The sequence below is a fragment of the Glycine max genome, chromosome 18 (assembly GCF_000004515.6).
Source record: "Glycine max cultivar Williams 82 chromosome 18, Glycine_max_v4.0, whole genome shotgun sequence".
Taxonomy (NCBI): domain Eukaryota; kingdom Viridiplantae; phylum Streptophyta; class Magnoliopsida; order Fabales; family Fabaceae; genus Glycine; species Glycine max.
The window spans coordinates 49,268,633-49,287,765 of record NC_038254.2 but is presented as its reverse complement, the minus strand read 5'-3'; the positions used below and the strand labels follow the sequence as shown (position 1 = coordinate 49,287,765).

The 19,133-nt window shown below is 31.6% G+C and overlaps 2 protein-coding genes and 1 non-coding gene across 3 annotated transcripts; 1 reads left to right on the top strand and 2 right to left on the bottom strand.

Moving 5' to 3' along the window:
- Nucleotides 1–3,152: 3,152 nt before the first annotated feature.
- MIR390E (microRNA MIR390e) lies at nt 3,153–3,279 on the bottom strand. The gene has a single exon (NR_126731.1). It is a non-coding gene; the product is annotated as a microRNA MIR390e (primary transcript).
- A 1,722-nt stretch (nt 3,280–5,001) lies between these two features.
- LOC100786457 (proteasome subunit alpha type-4) lies at nt 5,002–8,391 on the top strand. The gene is made up of 2 exons (XM_003552226.5): nt 5,002–5,136; nt 7,455–8,391. The coding sequence occupies exon 2, from the start codon at nt 7,461–7,463 to the stop codon at nt 8,211–8,213; it is 753 nt and encodes a 250-aa protein (XP_003552274.1). The 5' UTR covers nt 5,002–5,136; nt 7,455–7,460; the 3' UTR covers nt 8,214–8,391.
- Nucleotides 8,392–13,849: 5,458 nt separating this feature from the next.
- LOC100785941 (protein trichome birefringence-like 34) lies at nt 13,850–18,557 on the bottom strand. The gene is made up of 5 exons (XM_003552225.5): nt 18,138–18,557; nt 17,505–17,682; nt 16,440–16,636; nt 16,090–16,248; nt 13,850–14,383 (listed from the first exon to the last, which is right to left on the bottom strand). The coding sequence occupies exons 1-5, from the start codon at nt 18,554–18,556 to the stop codon at nt 14,035–14,037; spliced, it is 1,302 nt and encodes a 433-aa protein (XP_003552273.3). The 5' UTR covers nt 18,557; the 3' UTR covers nt 13,850–14,034.
- Nucleotides 18,558–19,133: the final 576 nt, after the last annotated feature.

Genomic DNA, 19,133 nt, shown 5'->3' with positions numbered 1-19,133 from the left:
ATCTTAATAATTACTAAAAAAACATATTTGTAATTTCTCTAGTCAATCTCATGATTTTACTTTGCATAAATTAAAACATTCAAATATCTTATAGATTTATTACATGTGAGGATTCTCTCATTTAAAGACTAAAGAAAATAAAAATAGAAGCATGCATTTTATAACATAAAACAGTGAAGTCTCACTTTAATTGATATCTGCAAGTTATTAAAATAGCATCAAATCTTTACATGTACTTTTAATTATCAAGAATAAGATATGCAATAGACATGGCATGCCTCATCTTTGACCCAAGAGACTCATTATGCATTTGATCAACGAAGAAAAAGTAGTCTTGAAATAATTTTATATTAGACACAACGATTCCAGATTTCCACAAGATTTGTAATATGTTGCTTACCACATAGGACCGAAAGGAGACCCTAACGTAATAAACACTATAGATAGGATGAGAAGATCTCCACTTATAAAGTATACTATATATATTTCTCTTGATAGGAGGAGGGGAGGGATTGTTTAGGGCTGAAAAAGAGTGCTAGAAAAGTATTAATTTTTCAAAAGAATATTCATGGTAGCTAGTACTATTCTTGTCTAATTACGTTTAGGGGCAGAAAAACATTAAGGCGGTCTAAATTCTTTCTTCATGACTTTAGAAAAAAACATATTTAGTAATTATTTAGAATAATTTTTATTATTAGCTAGCATAATGTAGTGATAACTAAGGTGGGTGTGGGTGTGGGTGTGGGTGTGGGTGTGGGTGTGTTTTTTTCTTCTAATAAATTCTCATGTTGCATTCCTTTTATTCAATAAAAAAATTATACGCAGAGTTATGTCATCTTAACTTTGATGGAAAAAAATGGATTTCGGAAAAATTAAATAGATCTTATTAAATTTGAGTTTTCCCTAACATGTTATGTAAGGAATACAATTTATATATCCAAATAAAAAATTGAATATACATGTTTATATTAAATATGATTTAGTTTTTAAGATTTTTTAACTTTCTTAACTCTTAATAATCTTAATGTTTATTTTAATTTACATAATATTTAATCCTGATATGTTTTATATATAATTTGTTGGAAATTAAAAAAAAATAGTTGATGTAATTAGTGCAGCTTAATTTCTCGCCCCATTAGGCAAAAATAGGAGGTGAGACTGTGGGAGAATTATTGCCCCCATTTCTCAACGGGTGACAGGGCTAAGTATGCATTTTCCATCCCTAGCTAGTAGAAATGCATGTCTAGTCACAAGTGCAGCTCTTGATCAATTTTATATTATAGTTGTTAATTATGTAATTAAGTAACATTACTACTTGCCTTTTTAATGTCAATTAATCATCTAGCTAGAAATCTAATAAATATTAATATTTTGAAATTTGCAATATCTCTCTTTTAATCCCCCCCCTCCCCACCCCACCAAAATAATGATTAGCCTTTCTACTGGTAATTGTATTATAACAAGCATTGCCATGCTCTCAAGCTTGCTTTCCATTGTGCGTCCATAGTAGGGCTTTTGCAGTTTCATCAGTATGCATATTGACTATGTTTCAACCTATCTTTGTAATTTTATAGATTTGCTGTGTTTTCATTTGTCTTATCAGACCTCAATTTTCGTCATGTTTTTTGTTACAAATTGGCTCAATTCTACCTTGTCTTGTATCAAAATCGACTCCATTTTAACTCATCCAAATATGTAGTTTGGTGTTATGTTTGATTCTATATGTAATTTGTCTCCGCCTCTTATTCACAAATATAGTTCGGCCTCATCTTTAAGCCAGATATGATGTTGACTTCATGCTTTCCATTATGTGTTTTAATTTTAGTTTGTTTCTCTTGATATGTTTAATTTTAACAAGCTAAACAAGAGTGATAGAATATCAAAAGTGTATACATTATAATACTATTAATTATTATTATATCTTATAATATATAGTTTTAAAGTATCTTAAATGATTTCATGGGAATTATATTTTCTGATTATTTGTTTATTAATTTAATTAAGATTTAATATAATATCAGAATTGGTGTTCATTGTATCACATTCATTTCATTATTACATGTGCATAAAAGAGTATTATTAAAAATATTTTTTTCCTCATTCCCTACTTATATTAATTTCCTAAGAATGGGAACATAGAAATGTAATATTTTTATGTTCATTATGAGTTTTGTAAAATTATTTCTGGGTGTTATTTATTTCTGGGAAAGTAGTAGCATCGTATGTACTCTAGTGCATTTTTATTCTCATGAAGTCATGATAAGGACTAATTATAAGGAGTGGGAAAACTATATTTTTATGGAAATATGAGAAGTTATTTTCTAACTTATTTTTTTATATTTTAATCATTTTAAAAATTTTCTATAAATAAATCATTTTAAAATTTAAAAAATATTATTTTTTTGGGAAATAAAAAATATTCTTAAGAATATTAAAAATTAACCAAACGTATTTTAGATATGTCTAGGAATAATGTTTTTGTTATAATATTTTTGGAAATATAATTCTTAAGAGCGCAACATCATACATTATTGAAACAAACGTCCTCTGTGATCTCAACATATGAAATAATTTATGTCCTCTAACATATAACAATTTAAATATTTATGAGACGCATTCATGAAATGATATCAAAGTCATTTATTATTAAATTTAGAGGAGTTCACTCCACACTTTTCAAAAGTTCAATTAACTTTTACATGATTCCACACTTCAGGCTCAATGAAGTTTTGCATGGAGACTTTTGAAACAGTTGATTAATGTTATAAACATGATTCACGTGATATCTGGTTGAAGTGCTAATTACACAAAAACAAACACAGCAAGTTTAAGCGTACGCAAATTTTTTTAATATGGTAAAAACCCTTATAGTGATGATACATGCATATATATTTATATATAGAAATCTGCAGACTAAAATTAGAGTATGAAAAAATCGAAGTTAAAAATTAATAAAGACATTAAAATAGACACAGACAGATGAATGGAAATATATATAACCAAGGAGCTTACATTCCTCTAAGTTAACGAGGGTGCCATTAAATATTGTTTCCTGGTTCTTCCTTGAATATATATATTCAACCAAAGAGCCAAATCCCACAAGAGAGCAGCAACACGTAAGGTATAATGAAAATGAAGCTATGAAAAGTATGAAGAAACCATGAAACTCAGGATGGGTAGCGCTAGAGAAGATCGATCGAAACCAAAGCACCCATGATAGAGCAAATTAGTAGAAAGACCTTCCATGGCGCTATCCCTCCTGAGCTTTACAAATTCTTCCACACTGAAAAAGTAGGAATTGAAGCAACAAGCAAGCTAGAATAGTTTGCTGGAGATATAATAATTAATTTATATAGCTATCATTGTGCTAAATTAAATGCTTCTGATTCATAGTGGGGAGGGACGTAGCAGAGGTATTTATAGATGTAGAGAAAAGCGAAGGGGACGTGGGAAGCTCACCGCCCCGTACGTCCTCACATTTTATGGGCTCGCGAGGCAAAATAATAGACAAGCTAGGGTTCTCTTACATATATAAGCTGTTCACCTTTCGGTGATGTGCACTTTTGCTTCAATTTCTAAACTAAAAATCATTCAAAATTAAATATAAAATAAAGGTATTGCTTGGTTTTATTTAAATATAATCAATCAAATCAATGTTTTTTTAATTTGATTTGGTTCAGTTTGTTTGCTTTTTAATCTATTATTATAATTTAACATCTATCAATTAAATTTTTATTTTTACAGAATAGCACTGACGTCATCTTTGTCGTTAGAAACCACATCGTCTCCTATTCTATTTTCTTCCTCTTTTTTTCACTTTCCTTTCTCTCGATTTGTTTATTTGATGTTCATTTGTGTTTGCTGTTATGTGGCGGTGTTGTACGTGGTTTATGGCGATGGATTGGTGGTAGGTGGAGGAGAAAAGAAAGAGGAAGGTGGAGGCGGATGATAATGACTCGTTTGAGTTGCACGACTCAGTGGCTCACTCGGGAGAGGGATAATAGTGAGGTACAGAGCTCTACGAGCTTGATGCAGAGAGGAACATGCGACAGAGGAAGTAGGTTTTACGCGACGGCGACGGCGACGTAGTCTCCGCTGGAGAACAATGAGGTGGCGATGGTGAAATCATAATCGTTGGTTGCAACGGTGTGGTGATGATAATCACTTTCTCCTAGCTATGAATTCGCACAGTGGGGTGGTAACACCTTTAACATATTTTAAACCTTCACAAATTGTGTTTTGATTTTGGCATATATATATATTTTTTAATTTGTGGGAGGTATTTTAATCCCAAAAAACATATATTTTAATATATAAATTAAAAAATGTTACCTTAGATCCAAGAATATTTTACATAAATGAAATTTAACTTTAATATATTCATGAAAACGAAAATAAAATTTAGCCAAATATTTATTTAATATTTATTATAAATTTTATGTTTAATTATTTGTTTCATCCTTATAATTTTATTATTTATATCTTTTAATTCTTATAGTTTTAAAATGATTTTTTAATCTTTTTTATTCCCAATAATTTAAAAATAACTTTTTATTCCTTAATACATTTTAATTTCCTTTTTAGTGTTTATAGTTCTAAAGTGTTTTTTTTATTCCTTATTACATTTTATAATAATATAACATTATCAATTATAATTAATTAAAAAAATATTAGTAATTAATTTGTAATTAATTTAACATAATATAATTTATATTAAAAAAATAATTAATAATATATAATTAATTTATAACTAATTATTTTTATATTTTTTAAATAAGAATTAAAAGATAATTAAAATAAAAACTAAAAATATCACTTTAAATTATAGAAAGTAAAAAAAATTAAAATATAAATTACAAAAATTAAAAAAAATCACTTTTAAAAATAAAAACTAAAAAAAATTAAAATATAAATTATAAAAACTAAAAAAAATCACTTCCACTAAATAGTAAAACTATAACAAATTTAACCTAAATTTTACTTATACAATGTAAAATAGAATAATTAATTACTCTAAAAATTATAAATTTTTATTCCATCCCTCTCTTTTCAGCTCCAGCAGCACTCACAGCGCTAACCCCTTCTCTCTCTCACTGTCCGGTTCTCCGATCGCCGTCTTTGCCCTGCCCATTCCTGGTAAATTTTTGGTGTTTCTCATTCTCCGCTAAATCCTAAAATTCCTCTCTTTATGCGTTTTGTCTGAAATGCCATGAACTATTTTTTTTTTTTTTAAATTTCTGATTGTGCTACCATATTTATGTTGCTCTTCGTGTGGTTTCTGTTGGACTCTGAATCTCTTCTCGTAATTTCGTGTTTCCCGATGGCAATTTTATTACTTTTAGGTTGAAAGGTTAAAACTTCCCCTTCTGATTTCCTTTCAGAACGCTGGCAAAAGTTAAAGTAGGTTTCGTAACATTCTGGAAAATCTGTGCGCTTTGAATTATAACTGTGATTCAGTACTTGAAATTATAGTTTTCACTTTTTGTGGGTCTCTGGAAGAGTTGAGTAATCGATTTATTGAACATGGATGATGATTTATTAACGAGGAAACTCTCAAATTTGTCCTAGCCAAGAATGGAAAAACCCTATCACGTTCATGAGATTCTACGAGTTTGGGCCATCTTGGTCTTTCTTAGGGACTTATATGTTTAGTGCCTAAGGGTTAATATATGGTTAGACATTTATGATTTCTTCTAAACTAGAATGGACCTTTTCCATTTTCAAGGACAAAGATTTCTGCCCCTAAATTTTTAGGGCAATTTTGGAGAATAGGATCTATTTGTTTAAATTTTAAAAGTTTGGTAGAATTGATCTTATGACTTAGGATCCGATTACAAAGTATGAGACTTGGGTTCCACATTGGAAGTATAGGATTCTAGTGCGGGGTTTATATTTACAATGCATTGGACTCACCAATTACAACCGCTAGCTTTGTGGTGTAGTTTTCCAAGGTTCTTATTGATTGTATTAGATCTTCTCATCTTCCTACAAGGGCTAGTGCGCTGTGTGCAGCCTTCCCATGTTGGTGTGGGGCTGTGGAGCATGATGTAGTATTAGGAACCAATTACAAGGTATTAGACTTGAGTCCCACATTAGAAGTATAGAATTCTAGTGTAGGGTTGTAGGGTTTTAAGGCCATGGACTCTCCAACTACAAGACTAGCTTGTGTTTGGTTCTCTCTACTCTCTAGGTTTTTATCAATTGATTTTTATAAAATTAATTTTGACTCATTGAACGTGACTGAGATCTGTGTCCAATTTAATCTCAGCCACAAATTTTAAATTAGAAAGTGTGCCATGGTGGGAGTAATTAATTTGTGTGGTTTTCCAAATGGGCAAACACTTCTATCAATGTAGGAAGCACTTGTATGTTCTTTTGCTTTGAATCCCCTGATCCAATTATACTGCTTCATCCTTAATGCTATATGTCTAGTACCTGCTTCTAAATTTGTTTATGCAGTGAATTCTGATAGTTGGTTCAGCACCAATTGAACTTGCAGTTAAGTTTGTTCTGTGATATAGTGAAGGAAGATTTGTGTTCACTGTCCCTTTATTTGCTGTCTGGGCTGTAAAAGCTTTCAAGTGATTTATGCAATAACTAATAACTATACCTTTTTGGATTGCTGACATTTTCAGAGTTTCTAGGTTAGTAGTCATGCATTACTTGCACATGTCCTGGGAGGTTTCCTGTCTCATTTTTCTTGACACGTATTTGTTTAATTCATGTGATTTTCAAAATGTAATGTGCTTACTTTTAAATTTTAATGGAAGAGATAAATCCAGAACCCTTGTTTGTGACTTCTGGATGTCACAACTGTTTGTTTGGAGCTATTGATGTTACGGATTGTCTGAGATGTATGACACAGAGGCAGAGTTGTGTTATTCTGTGAATATATTGTAATGTTACCTCAACAGTTCCTTGTTCTATATTTGAACTTAACTGTAGTCTTGATGTTGTTGTCATATACCTCAGTCTTGCCTTTAGATTTCCTAATTTTCTATGGAAGCATGATGTTCTTTGACCACAAATCATGGACTTATCTCTTGTGCTTTCTTGGTGTTGCGAATATATTTAGTTTGGAATAAGAACACTATAGGCAGGAATATAGGTCAGTCCGTGATTACTTCAGTCTTCAGCCAAGTTTCCCACTTTGTTTTACTCTAGTTTATTATATTTTCTATTGAGCTTGCAATCTATGTAGAGATAAGTGTTCACAGAATTAATTCATGGGAGGATTTAAAGTAAGTAAACACCTGACAAAACGAAATCCATGAAAGTTATTACTCAATGTGGTCATTTAATTCATTCAAGACAAGTTATGAATATAAAAACTGCTTAATTTGGTTATTTTTTTCTTCTATAGGAGTGCCTTTTCTCATTTATTTTCTTTTTCCTAAGCTATACTTTATTCATTCCTCTCCTTTCCTTCTGTTTGCGTTGGACTAAAAACTCAGATCAATATGTCTCGAAGATATGATAGCCGTACTACAATCTTCTCCCCTGAAGGACGTCTTTACCAAGTGGAATATGCTATGGAGGCCATTGGGAATGCTGGTACTGCAATAGGGATCTTGTCAAAAGATGGGGTAGTTCTGGTTGGTGAGAAGAAAGTCACATCCAAGCTGCTGCAAACCTCAACTTCCACCGAGAAAATGTACAAGATTGATGATCATGTTGCATGTGCCGTGGCTGGAATTATGTCTGATGCTAACATCCTAATCAATACTGCTAGAGTTCAGGCACAGCGCTACACGTATGCTTACCAAGAGCCAATGCCGGTTGAGCAGTTGGTTCAATCTCTTTGTGACACTAAGCAAGGTTACACACAATTTGGTGGTCTTCGTCCATTTGGAGTCTCGTTCCTCTTTGCTGGCTGGGACAAGAATTTTGGCTTTCAACTTTACACTAGTGACCCCAGTGGAAATTATGGTGGTTGGAAAGCTGCAGCTATTGGTGCCAACAACCAGGCAGCACAGTCAATTCTGAAACAGGACTACAAGGATGATATCACAAGGGAAGAAGCAGTTCAACTTGCACTGAAGGTGCTAAGTAAAACTATGGACAGCACAAGTCTTACCTCTGAAAAGCTTGAGCTTGCAGAGGTATTTCTCTCACCCTCTGGAAAAGTCAAGTATCAAGTTTGCTCCCCAGAAAACCTGACTAAGCTGTTGGTGAAGTTTGGGGTGACTCAACCGGCAGCAGACACTGCTTAGCTTCTAGTTTCATGTAATATGCCGTTTAATTATGCCTATACAGTGCATTTGAACGTTCTTCCTTTCATAATAGACGTCAGAAAGTGTCCCATGTCCCAAATTTATTTCAAAGTTCAAACTTTAAGCATTGTGTATCTTGGTGTAATGCTAATTGCTTTTTAGTTCGTATTTGTTTTAATTTTCAGGACTTAGATCTATGATATTTGCATCCGTTCATTGCTCTATGGGCACTGCTATGCGCACTCAGCACCATCAATTTCGCAAATTACAAATTAATTTAAAATTAATGACCTAAGCAAGAATTTTTAGGTTATTAGCACACCATTCTAATTAATTGAGTTAATAGGTCAATTATGTTATAAAATAAATAATGTTATACATAACATTAAATTTTTTAATGTATATTTAATGCGTATGTAAATTTAAATAATAAATTTTATGATAATTAATTTTGATATAATTCATATGAATTATTAATTCGTATATTTTTTATAAATAAAAAATATTTACTATTAAAAAATTTAATAAATTAATTGTTACAAAATTTATTATTTAAATTTACATGCACATTAGATATATATTAGAAAGTTCAGTGTTATGTATAATAACATTATTTATTTTATAATATAATTGACTATATTAACTTAGTTGATTAGAATACTAATAATTTAGAAGTCACATATTCTTGTTTTGATCATTAATTTTAAATTAATTCATGGTACATATTTTTGAAAAAAAAACTTTCGGATTGGCTTCCCTAACCCCAGTATCCAAGCTACAACAGTATCAACTTTACCGCTATGCATGGGCTTACCCTCTAATGAATATAATTTTACTTTCACTAAATTTTTGACACATACATTATCCTGTAATTTCTAATAAAATACTATGTTGCAAGCTTGTCATGTCAAACATTTGTTATTGATTGAAAATATATGCAAAAAGGAGTTCATTACACACATCAGGCACTACAGGGAGGCACCAATGTATGCAATCTGCATAACTATTTGGGTTTGCTATCTGTTCTTGGGTTAGAGGATACCACTGCTTACTGTAGATAGATGGGTGTCCTTCTTTTCTGTATTCTGAGAGCTGTGTGATGTTGAGCATTTGAACATTCAAACCTCTGGGTTTCAAATCATCAAGCACATCCTCCACCACACACATCATTTTAGGATCAGATCCCCCCAATACCCCTCTTTTGCAATCATATCTGTTTCACTGTAACAATTGTTACCCTCAGCTGCGCCCCATTCCTCAGCACTGCAATTTTTATTTTTCAAATTAGAAATCGAGTATATTCATTGATTCTAGTATAATGGAGATATAAGGTTGGTTTAGTGGTAAAAGGAGAAAGGAAAGGGGGTCATGGGTTCGAATTTCCCCTCTAACAAATACTAACTATTAACATTTTCCGATAAAAAAAATTGATTCTAGTATAATTGCAGAACTATTGCTTTATAGTTATGCACTGATATGCAACTTTGTTTTAAGGTTTTACGGGCAATGGGATATTCACAAATCACAATAGTATGAAGCATATATTTCAATATTCCTGAAAATTCTCATTTGAATTTGATTTTACATTCTTGTGATTGTTATAAATGATTTATTAGCATAGTCAATTATCACTTTCTTGTTATATGTGCTTTGTATATTGCATTTAACTACACGTAACTGAAGTATTGTTGTGCTTGCGGATGACTGATCAGTCATTATTGAAACTGGGTTGTGAGTTTTGACAACTATGAGGACGATTACTGCATAAACCAACGTAATAAAGAGGCTGGAGATTACAACTGAAAAGTAATACGTGTATCATATGGCGGTTTGAAATACTTGGATTTCGCATGTGTAAATGTTCTTGCATACAAAACTGTATATACAGAAAAAAGTTGTTCATTCTATCCTATTTCAATATAATTGTCTTTAGTGGATGCTACATGTGGTCTTTTTAAAAAAAACTGCATGTGAAGAAATGTATTCGAGATTGTTTGAGTATTAGTAGCTGAAAAAAAAAAATTCTGCCTAAAAATATTCAAAAAATATTCTCACCTAATTAGTAATTAGTTACTGTGTAACAAACCAAGTAGTTAGTGTGTATGTTCTTGCATACAAAATTAATTTATATGCTACGTACAGAAACGTGAAATTTGACATTGAAAAATACAAACTATTATTATAATTGTTGGGGAACAAAGAGGAACAAAGAATCCAAAATATGAAAATGACAAAGACATGCCAAATAGTGCTAACAGGGAGTTCTTGGGGAATTAGAAACACCTTTTATTGTTTTATAGCCATCTTAATTAGCACCCTACTTGTTGTCACTACCATTTGTCTAAGACAGGATAGAGGACAATTGTCTCAAAAAATAAATGCTCCTAGTGATTCCTCATCATCAAAATGTGACTTGTTCTCCGGTAAGTGGGTTTTTGATAATGAATCTTATCCATTATACAAAGAGCAGCAGTGCACGTTCATGTCAGATGAGTTGGCTTGTGAGAAGTTTGGAAGGAAAGACCTGAGTTACCAGAATTGGAGGAGGAAGCCTCACCAGTACTGTGACCTTCCAAGGTGTCTCTCTCTTCTCTCTTCCTATTCCCCATGGAAAAATTATTGTATGGTTTCTGATCGATCGTCATGTATTCATAATCTTAGTCAATCTCTATGCAACACTCTTAATCTCAATTAATGAGAAAGAGTTAATACAATTATTGTATATATACACATATTTGAGTATTTCTATCTATAAAAAAAAAATCAATTACACGTCATGCTACGATTGATCAGGGGTTCTGAATTATATCATAACTTCTTCTTCTCACCCCATGACATTTTTTATTTTTTTTAGTAAATGTGAAGCACTGACACCCATGATATTTTTTATTTTTTAGTAACTGTGAAGCATCCACACCGCTTAAAACAGCGGTGCCTCTGTTTACGACACACCAAACATGTGTGGGACACGCATTTGTTGTGTTTAGATGTTTTTTTTTTAAACCTTCAACCCAATTCTGGGCATGGGAAGCCAACAGACACAATATGACTTTTGTTTTTTTTTTTTTTTAAAATCATATTTTTTAAAATCTTACAAGATAAAAGATTATATTTTAAATTATAATAATAAATTAAATTTTGATTGTGTTAAGTTGTACTGTTTTCGGATTCGAACCCATAACCCATTATGTATCATAAGATATATATGATCCTCTCCCATACATATATTGCACTCATACAAGTTATATGGTGGAAATACAAACTAACTAAACTTTGTTTAATTAATTAACCATATGAATCACATCCGATCCATCTCTATATTATATATAGATTGAATTGGGTGGTGGAGTGCACTGTAGGAATTGTTACGTAAGGTTTTGAGTCATTTCCCTCTTTTAATCTGTCTTCGTGTCTAAACGCGCAACTCTTGTTCTGCGGTTTAGATTAATAATTCTTCTTTGACTTACAAAAAAGATAACAAACCAATCATTTAAAAAACAGTAACTAGTTCCTAAAATCAAGGATATACTAAGACATAATTTCATCGCTCCTCCTTAAGTTAATAGCTGCAAATTCCTAAATTCTTCCTTAGATTTTTTTTTTTAAAGTCAATGGGCAATAAGTAAGCTGACTTTGTTAACGTATCAACGATAACCCAAAAATTGAATCATTTTTGTTGTTTTTGGTAAACCCCACAACAAAATGCATACTATTGCTAATAAAAAGCTAGCATGAGGAATTCATAACAAAAGTTTCTTCATGCATCACCAAAATACAGGTTTGTCTATCGTTGGTCTCCTATACAAAAGCTTCTACTTCTGAGATAGCAAAATAGTGAAGGGGCCGGGCATATAATAATCCAAATAAATAAATATATGAATTGACAATGAGAGGTCTTGTTCTGGATAGAAGGGCATGAGATAGTGATGGTGACAACACCACGATAAATAAATTCGCTGTCAACATGAACAAATTCTGATTCACCATTGTGCTCATCAAATTTAAAATCCAAAAGATAAGTAGGAAGCTGTTAAGAGGCCGTAGCAGCAATCAAATTTTTTAAATAGTTATAATTACCATGCAAGAAATAGTATAGAGAGGTGAGAATTTCATAACAATATTGTAGTAGAGGAAAAGAAAGCAATTAATATACTATAGTAATCATAAATCAACTAAGATTTAAGCATGGCATAATTAAATAGAGGACGACAATGTATGCAATGCATGTGGAACCAATAGTCTAAGATCGTCCTAGGGTATTCAAATCAATTGATCATTGTGTTAGGGCTGGGAGTCAGTGTCCATTTGGTGTTAACATATCCCTTCAAGGGTATTCAAATTAATCACAATCATCAACATGGTGTATATACATATAAATTCACTAAATACTCTCAACTCACCTTAATTTGTAATTGATTAGTTTAGTGGTATATATGTCGAGTTAGCATTGTGGTTTTGTCAATCGTAATGACACATGGTAGCTACCCATGGTCCTTTGTGAAGTTTTAATACATGCTCCTAGATCTTTTCACTAGATCCCACTATCTCAATTCCCCTACCACACCAAAGCGTGCTCAAATCATATCATAATCACGTCACAATCATTCTTTTCTGTTTTATAATAGACTCATCAACGCGGGGAAATTCTCTCCTTGCATTTAGGTGCATGAATATTCACGTTTGCAACAATTTATACCATGCTCTCTAATATTTAATGTAGAACATCGTGAATACAAGGGAGAGAAATGCCTTCATACATAAACACAGACCACCTTTTGGATTCCATAGATGGAAACTTTTGTTTATAAAAAATATTTTCCCACAATGCATCCAGGAAGAAGTGTATAATTAACTAGCTTGAGGAATCGAATGGCATTTTGTTAGAAACTGAGATTGGAAAGAACAAGGAGAGATCTTTCCTCCAAGGGTTTCCCATAACAAATTGTTTCTCCTTTCACAAGTCACATCTGAGCACTTGCTTGGTTCTCTCAAAATACAATGCCCAAATGCTTCCCTATTTATTTATCTAACTAAACCCCTTTCACTAGCTACCAGTTTAACTGTCTAGAGTTTAGACTAACTACTTTGTCTTCCCTTTATTCTTCCAAGCAAGTACCCTTCATTCTGTTTTAATTTGTCTTTTACTTGGCAGACAGATACTGTTTTACATGACTACAGGTGAGTCACTAGGCTGATTTCTTTGGTTTGGAGAAAGATACTGCCCTTTTCATTCTTATTGTGCATCATTAGAGTCATGAGAATATAATTCTGAGAATGTTAAGAAGATAAAAACCTGGTATCATTACTATAAAGAATAGGGCAAAATTCCTCAATTTACATAATATACAGAATACACACATTGTATAACTTCAATTATTGTGAAGCAGCATGTTACATCTTATCGTATTGAGATGGTTGAGTTCTTTAGCTTATAAATTGCAAGTTATATATGCCTTTTAAATGTAATTATTATGATCAGTATGAACTTAAGATAATTATATTTTTTGATTTTTTTCAGCAGATAATCTATGTTGTTATCCACCCTTTGTTATTTTTAAAATATCCAGACACACAGAGATGAGAAAATTTGTCATCCGTCCCTAGTCATTGATATTTATACACTGAATTGAACCATGTTAGGTGTAAAAATGTTTTTAGATATTAATGGTGTCCCTTAAACATGTTAAAGGAAAAAGGAAAGTGCATGCTTTACAGTATAATTGATTGTCAAATCATTGATTAAATAGCCTGAAAAGATAGAATAAATGTGTCATTTTAACACAAAATACTATTTTGCAAGCTTTCAATGTTAAAACATATGTTATTGATGGAAAATATAGGCATAAAGAAGTTCATTCCAAACATCAGGCACACCAGGGAGACACCAATGTATGCAATCTGCATAGCTATTTGGGTTTGCTATCTGTTCTTGGGTTAGAGCATCCCACTGCTTCCTGTAGATAGAAGGGTGTCCTTCTTTTCTGTATTCTGAGAGCTGAGTGATGTTGAGCATTTGAACATTCAAGCCTCTGGCTTTCAAATCATCAATCACATTCTCCACCACATGCATCATCTTAGGATCAGATCCCTTCCCCCAATAGCCTTCTTCTGCTATCATATCTGTTTCGCTGTAACAATTGTTACCCTTAGCTGCTCTCCATTCCTCAGCCCTGCAATTTTGTTTTCCGATTATAAATAATATATTCTTTGATTCCAGTATAATTAGAGTTATTGCTTTATATATAGTTATGCACTGATATGTAATCTTGTATTTAGGGTCCGTTCGTTTGTGATGAAAGAGAGTTGAAAATTATTGAAATAATATGACCCATACTTTTATATTTTAATTTAAAATTTTAATCTCAATTCACTTTTATTCCACTTCATTCCATTCTATCAAACAAACTCTTAGTTGAATATTCACAATAGTATGAAGCATATATATCAATATTCTTGGACTTGGATAATTCTCTTGACGGACAGAGATTACAATTTGATTTTAAATTATTGTGATTATTATTAATGATTATTAATTAGCATTTGTAACAAACTTTGTTAATGTGTATATATAATGTTGTTGCTCACAAAACTATTACCGGCCAAATGAGTAATTGTTAATTAATTTTAACTTAATTTGCTGTGTTGCAAAACAGTAAAACAGCAATGATAACAGCATTTTTCCATTGATCGATGACTCAATTGTGTTCTTATATACCCAATATAGAACAATCATTAATAAATCTTCAAAAAGTTTCTACCAATAAAAGTAAAAACACCTAACATCAATGGTATTCACCCAAAAAGCAAGATAATTTTACTTTTCGTAGAATCAATTCAACATAGAAACTTGAAATTTGATTTTGAAAACTAATTTATATATATAACTGGTCAACAGTTGAACTTATTGGATTGTTTTGGGGGAGGGGGGGGGGGGGGGGGGGGGTCCACAACTGATATTTAGGATGTCTTCTAATTGAAGTTCAGGAAAAATAGGCCCACCTCCATGTGCATATAAACGTCAATGTTGTTCTTCCTCTCCTCTCTCTCTAGTGGGATGAATTGTATATGAAAAAAAGTTCTCCCCAACACAATTTTTTTCTCTAACATATTTCAATTATTGATCATCACGTCTAATTCTTCAAGAATCAAAAGGGTTAAAGAATGTGAAATATGACTTATTGGTGATAAAAATAGTGTTTAACTATCTGATAATATAAAATAATTGTGTAATGTTAACAAAATACAAATCATTTTGTTATGATTTTTAAAATAATTATTATAAAAATTAATAAATTTAATATTTTTTTCAATCCTTAAATATAAGACTCTTTTATTAGTTTTATTTATTTTTTTATAAGATTTTTTTTGTTGTCTTTTGCATTAATTATTTTTTTTACTCATATTCTTTATTAGTTTACAATAAATGTTATGTATTTAAAAGATAAATACATTATCTCTTATGTATTGTATAAGATCAACACACATTAATTAGGTGTGAAAGCAATTAAGGAAAAGAGAGAAATTATGAGTCAGAAGCTTAAGAATAATTTTTATAAAATAATATAATCTATTAATAAATTTAATGTTACTAATTATATTAATCAACTTTTTTAAAGAATGAAATTTAATTAAAAGAGTCTTATATTTAAGAATGAACACTATTTTACACTTCAAATGTATCACCTATTTTCTAAAAATTATATATAATAAAAAACTTAAAAAGCATGCATGCAGATAATATTCTTTATGATAAGTTAATATCGCATGATTGTTAGATGGCATCACTTTTTTCACTAAACTCAGATGCACTTGTCTCGTAGATATTACCATATGTATCAATGAGCAAACATGCTTGATAGAGTTGTTTTGCGGATACCTTTCATGAGTGGGTGACATGCTAACGAAAAACAAATGGGTCTTGTTCCGATTGACATGTACTTCCAACCAATCGGACCAGGTTCTCAGGGCCATTTCATAGACTCTCAACATTTCAACCCCTTTGTAGACTCCATCTGGGTCTCCAAATGATCCCCACCTGTTCAATTAAATTTGTCACAATCAAAATCAATTTGTAAAGTGGAGTTGGATGCATGCATGATTGTGTGATGAATAGTACAGTACAACTTAACACAATCATGTCATGTGGTGCTTGGAATTGAAATTGGAGCTAGTGACATGCAAGTTGATCAAAAGGAAGTGATAGTTAGGTTAATTAAGTGCACTTACAGAACATTCATTACAGGCCTTCTCCACCAGAGATAAGTGTTGAAAACCAGAAAGTCTGCATCAGTCCAGTACCTGGCATGCTTTTCAATAGCCTTCACTCTCACTGTTCGTTCTGGTACCCTATGGTTCACTGGGTCATCTGAGTTTGATTCTACTAGCAATGGAGACCAATAGTGCTCAATAGTTGCATTGTAGTCCTTAATTAAAAACATTTCCATTGACCATATTAGCTACTTAATTATATAAAAGTTTCAAATGTGATAATAAGGTAGTTTTTTTCTCTTAAATCTATGATAAAAAATAAAATAAAGTGGTATTTGTTGAGTGTTGAGATTACAACAGACAGTTCACAATGTGTTTTTTTTTTTGTCCTTAAATATTTTTGAGACATTTCATTTATCTTTCTCTAAGAAGCCTTGGCACAATGTTATAGTTGCTTTGTGACTTTGAAGGCTTAGTTAAAATCTTGAAAACAGTTTCTTGTAGAATACCGCTACATGCATCTATTTCTCTAAAGAAAAATAACTTATGAACAACAAAGGCTAATATCGACACACTTAGATAGAGAAAGAGAGAAAAATGTAAATAAAATAAGTGATATAATGCGATGGATAAAAAAAAAATAGAAATAAATAGTAGATTATAATGAGATATTTGATAAAAGGATGATTATATACGAGTTTATATACACACACACACACATATATATATATATATATATATATATATATATATATATATATATATATATATATATATATCACTCATTCTCTCAAACCCTATTATGTAGATAGAGCCTTTCGTTGTGTACGTATTGGGTTTTCTCTCTCTTGTTAGTTATTGGTTTGATTAAAAACAAAATCTTAAAAAAGTTATATATGTGAGATTCAAGCGTTAGTTACTTCCATAAAAGTACATTTCTATAATCGATCTCTAGAATAGATTTTCCTTCTTATTTTTTCTATTTTTACCAGATATGTTGTCAAATAATTAAACCGAAAAGAAACAGGAAACAGTTTTGTTTACGTTTCTACTCCTATGCTTGATACGAGAGTGAGGAATTACTTTGGCCTTGAAAATGTTTAGAGAACCATTGGCAGTGGAATGCATGGATTTGAGGGTTTTGGGCAGTATAGAGTCAACTAGGCAAACCATGGAAGCCCATTGGCCTCTGTTGAGTGAATCCCCCACGAACACAAGCCTCCTGTTCCTTAGCCTTTCAAGCAACGCTGTGGCATTGAACCTTATTAACATAGAAAGAACCACATTCCATAAAACTCAAAAAAGCTTGATTAATCATATATATCATACATGTAGGTATGTATAAACTATAACAATCAATATTAAAATGTCAAGGGAATGAAAGATAAATTATTGTATGGTCTGGACTTTTGTGTTCAATATGATCATGGTCAATCTCTATATGACATATAGCCTAGTTAACTTTATATAAATAAAATAGAATTGAACCAATTAAATGATCCTCACGTAGAGATTGACCGGAACCAAAGTTAAAAAATAAAAGGTTTGGGACCCAAATTTCAGCTGTGTCAAGGATTTGTAACTTCAATGCAACCTCGATTGTTAACTGCTGCATTGACCGTATTTGTCTACAATTTCTCATAAAAATATGTGATAAATTAAAACTGCAACCACAACGACACTTCAAAACTTTGACCGAAAGCAATGAACACACACCTGGGAAGATTACAGTGGTGAGGCTGCCACCTCCAGTTCTGGTAACTCAGGTCCTTCCTTCCAAACTTCTCACAAGCCAATTGATCTGACATGAACGTGCACTCCTTCTCTTTGTATAATGGATAAGATTCGTTATCAAAAACCCACTTACCAGAGAACAAGTCACACTTTGATGATGATGACGAATTACTACTAGAGGCATTTATTTTTGGAGATACATGTCCTCCATCCTGTCTTAGATAAATGGTAGTGATAACTACAAGAGTGGTTAAGATGGCTACAAGAGAATGAAAGGTGTTTCTAACTCCCCAAGAACTCCCTGCTAGCACTATTTGGTATGTCTTTGCCATTTTTATTTTGGCTTCTTCCATCGTTCCTCTTCCCGCTGCACCATCTCTTCCTCCTTTTTGAAGCTTCATTGCAATCGGTTGGTGAGAAAGGTTTGTATTCTAGCTTAGCCAACTTGTCCACTAAAAGTATTAGGTAGAGTATGATGCACTTCCAAGTTTTTGTTGTTGATATATATTCCCAGACAAAATGGTACCATATAAGTATTTGATTAAGAAATGGCAAAGAACAAAAAAAAAAAAACCATTTAAAGAAGATTAGTATCAGACTACTTTTGTTGTGATTTTTAAACATGGATTTTAGTTTTCAAATACATACAAAAATTGAACTTAGTTAACCTAATAATTAAATAAATTCTTCTATACACTTTATTTTTAAAATGGTAAAGTGACTTCACTTTATACGGATTTGCTCCCATTTTACGGATTTTCTAACTTCACTTTATTTTTATTTCTTAAAATCGTAAAGTGACTTCACTTTTTATTTATAATTGATAATCGATAACAACGTTCAAACGAAAAAAGTGGAGTTCAGTTGTTTTGCTAATTGGCCCCAAAAGTTGAAATGTTGCATTTATTGGTATATAATAGCAGCCTATTCAGTGAGATGTAAACAGTCTGATTTAATTAAGCTAGCCTCGCACTTTAA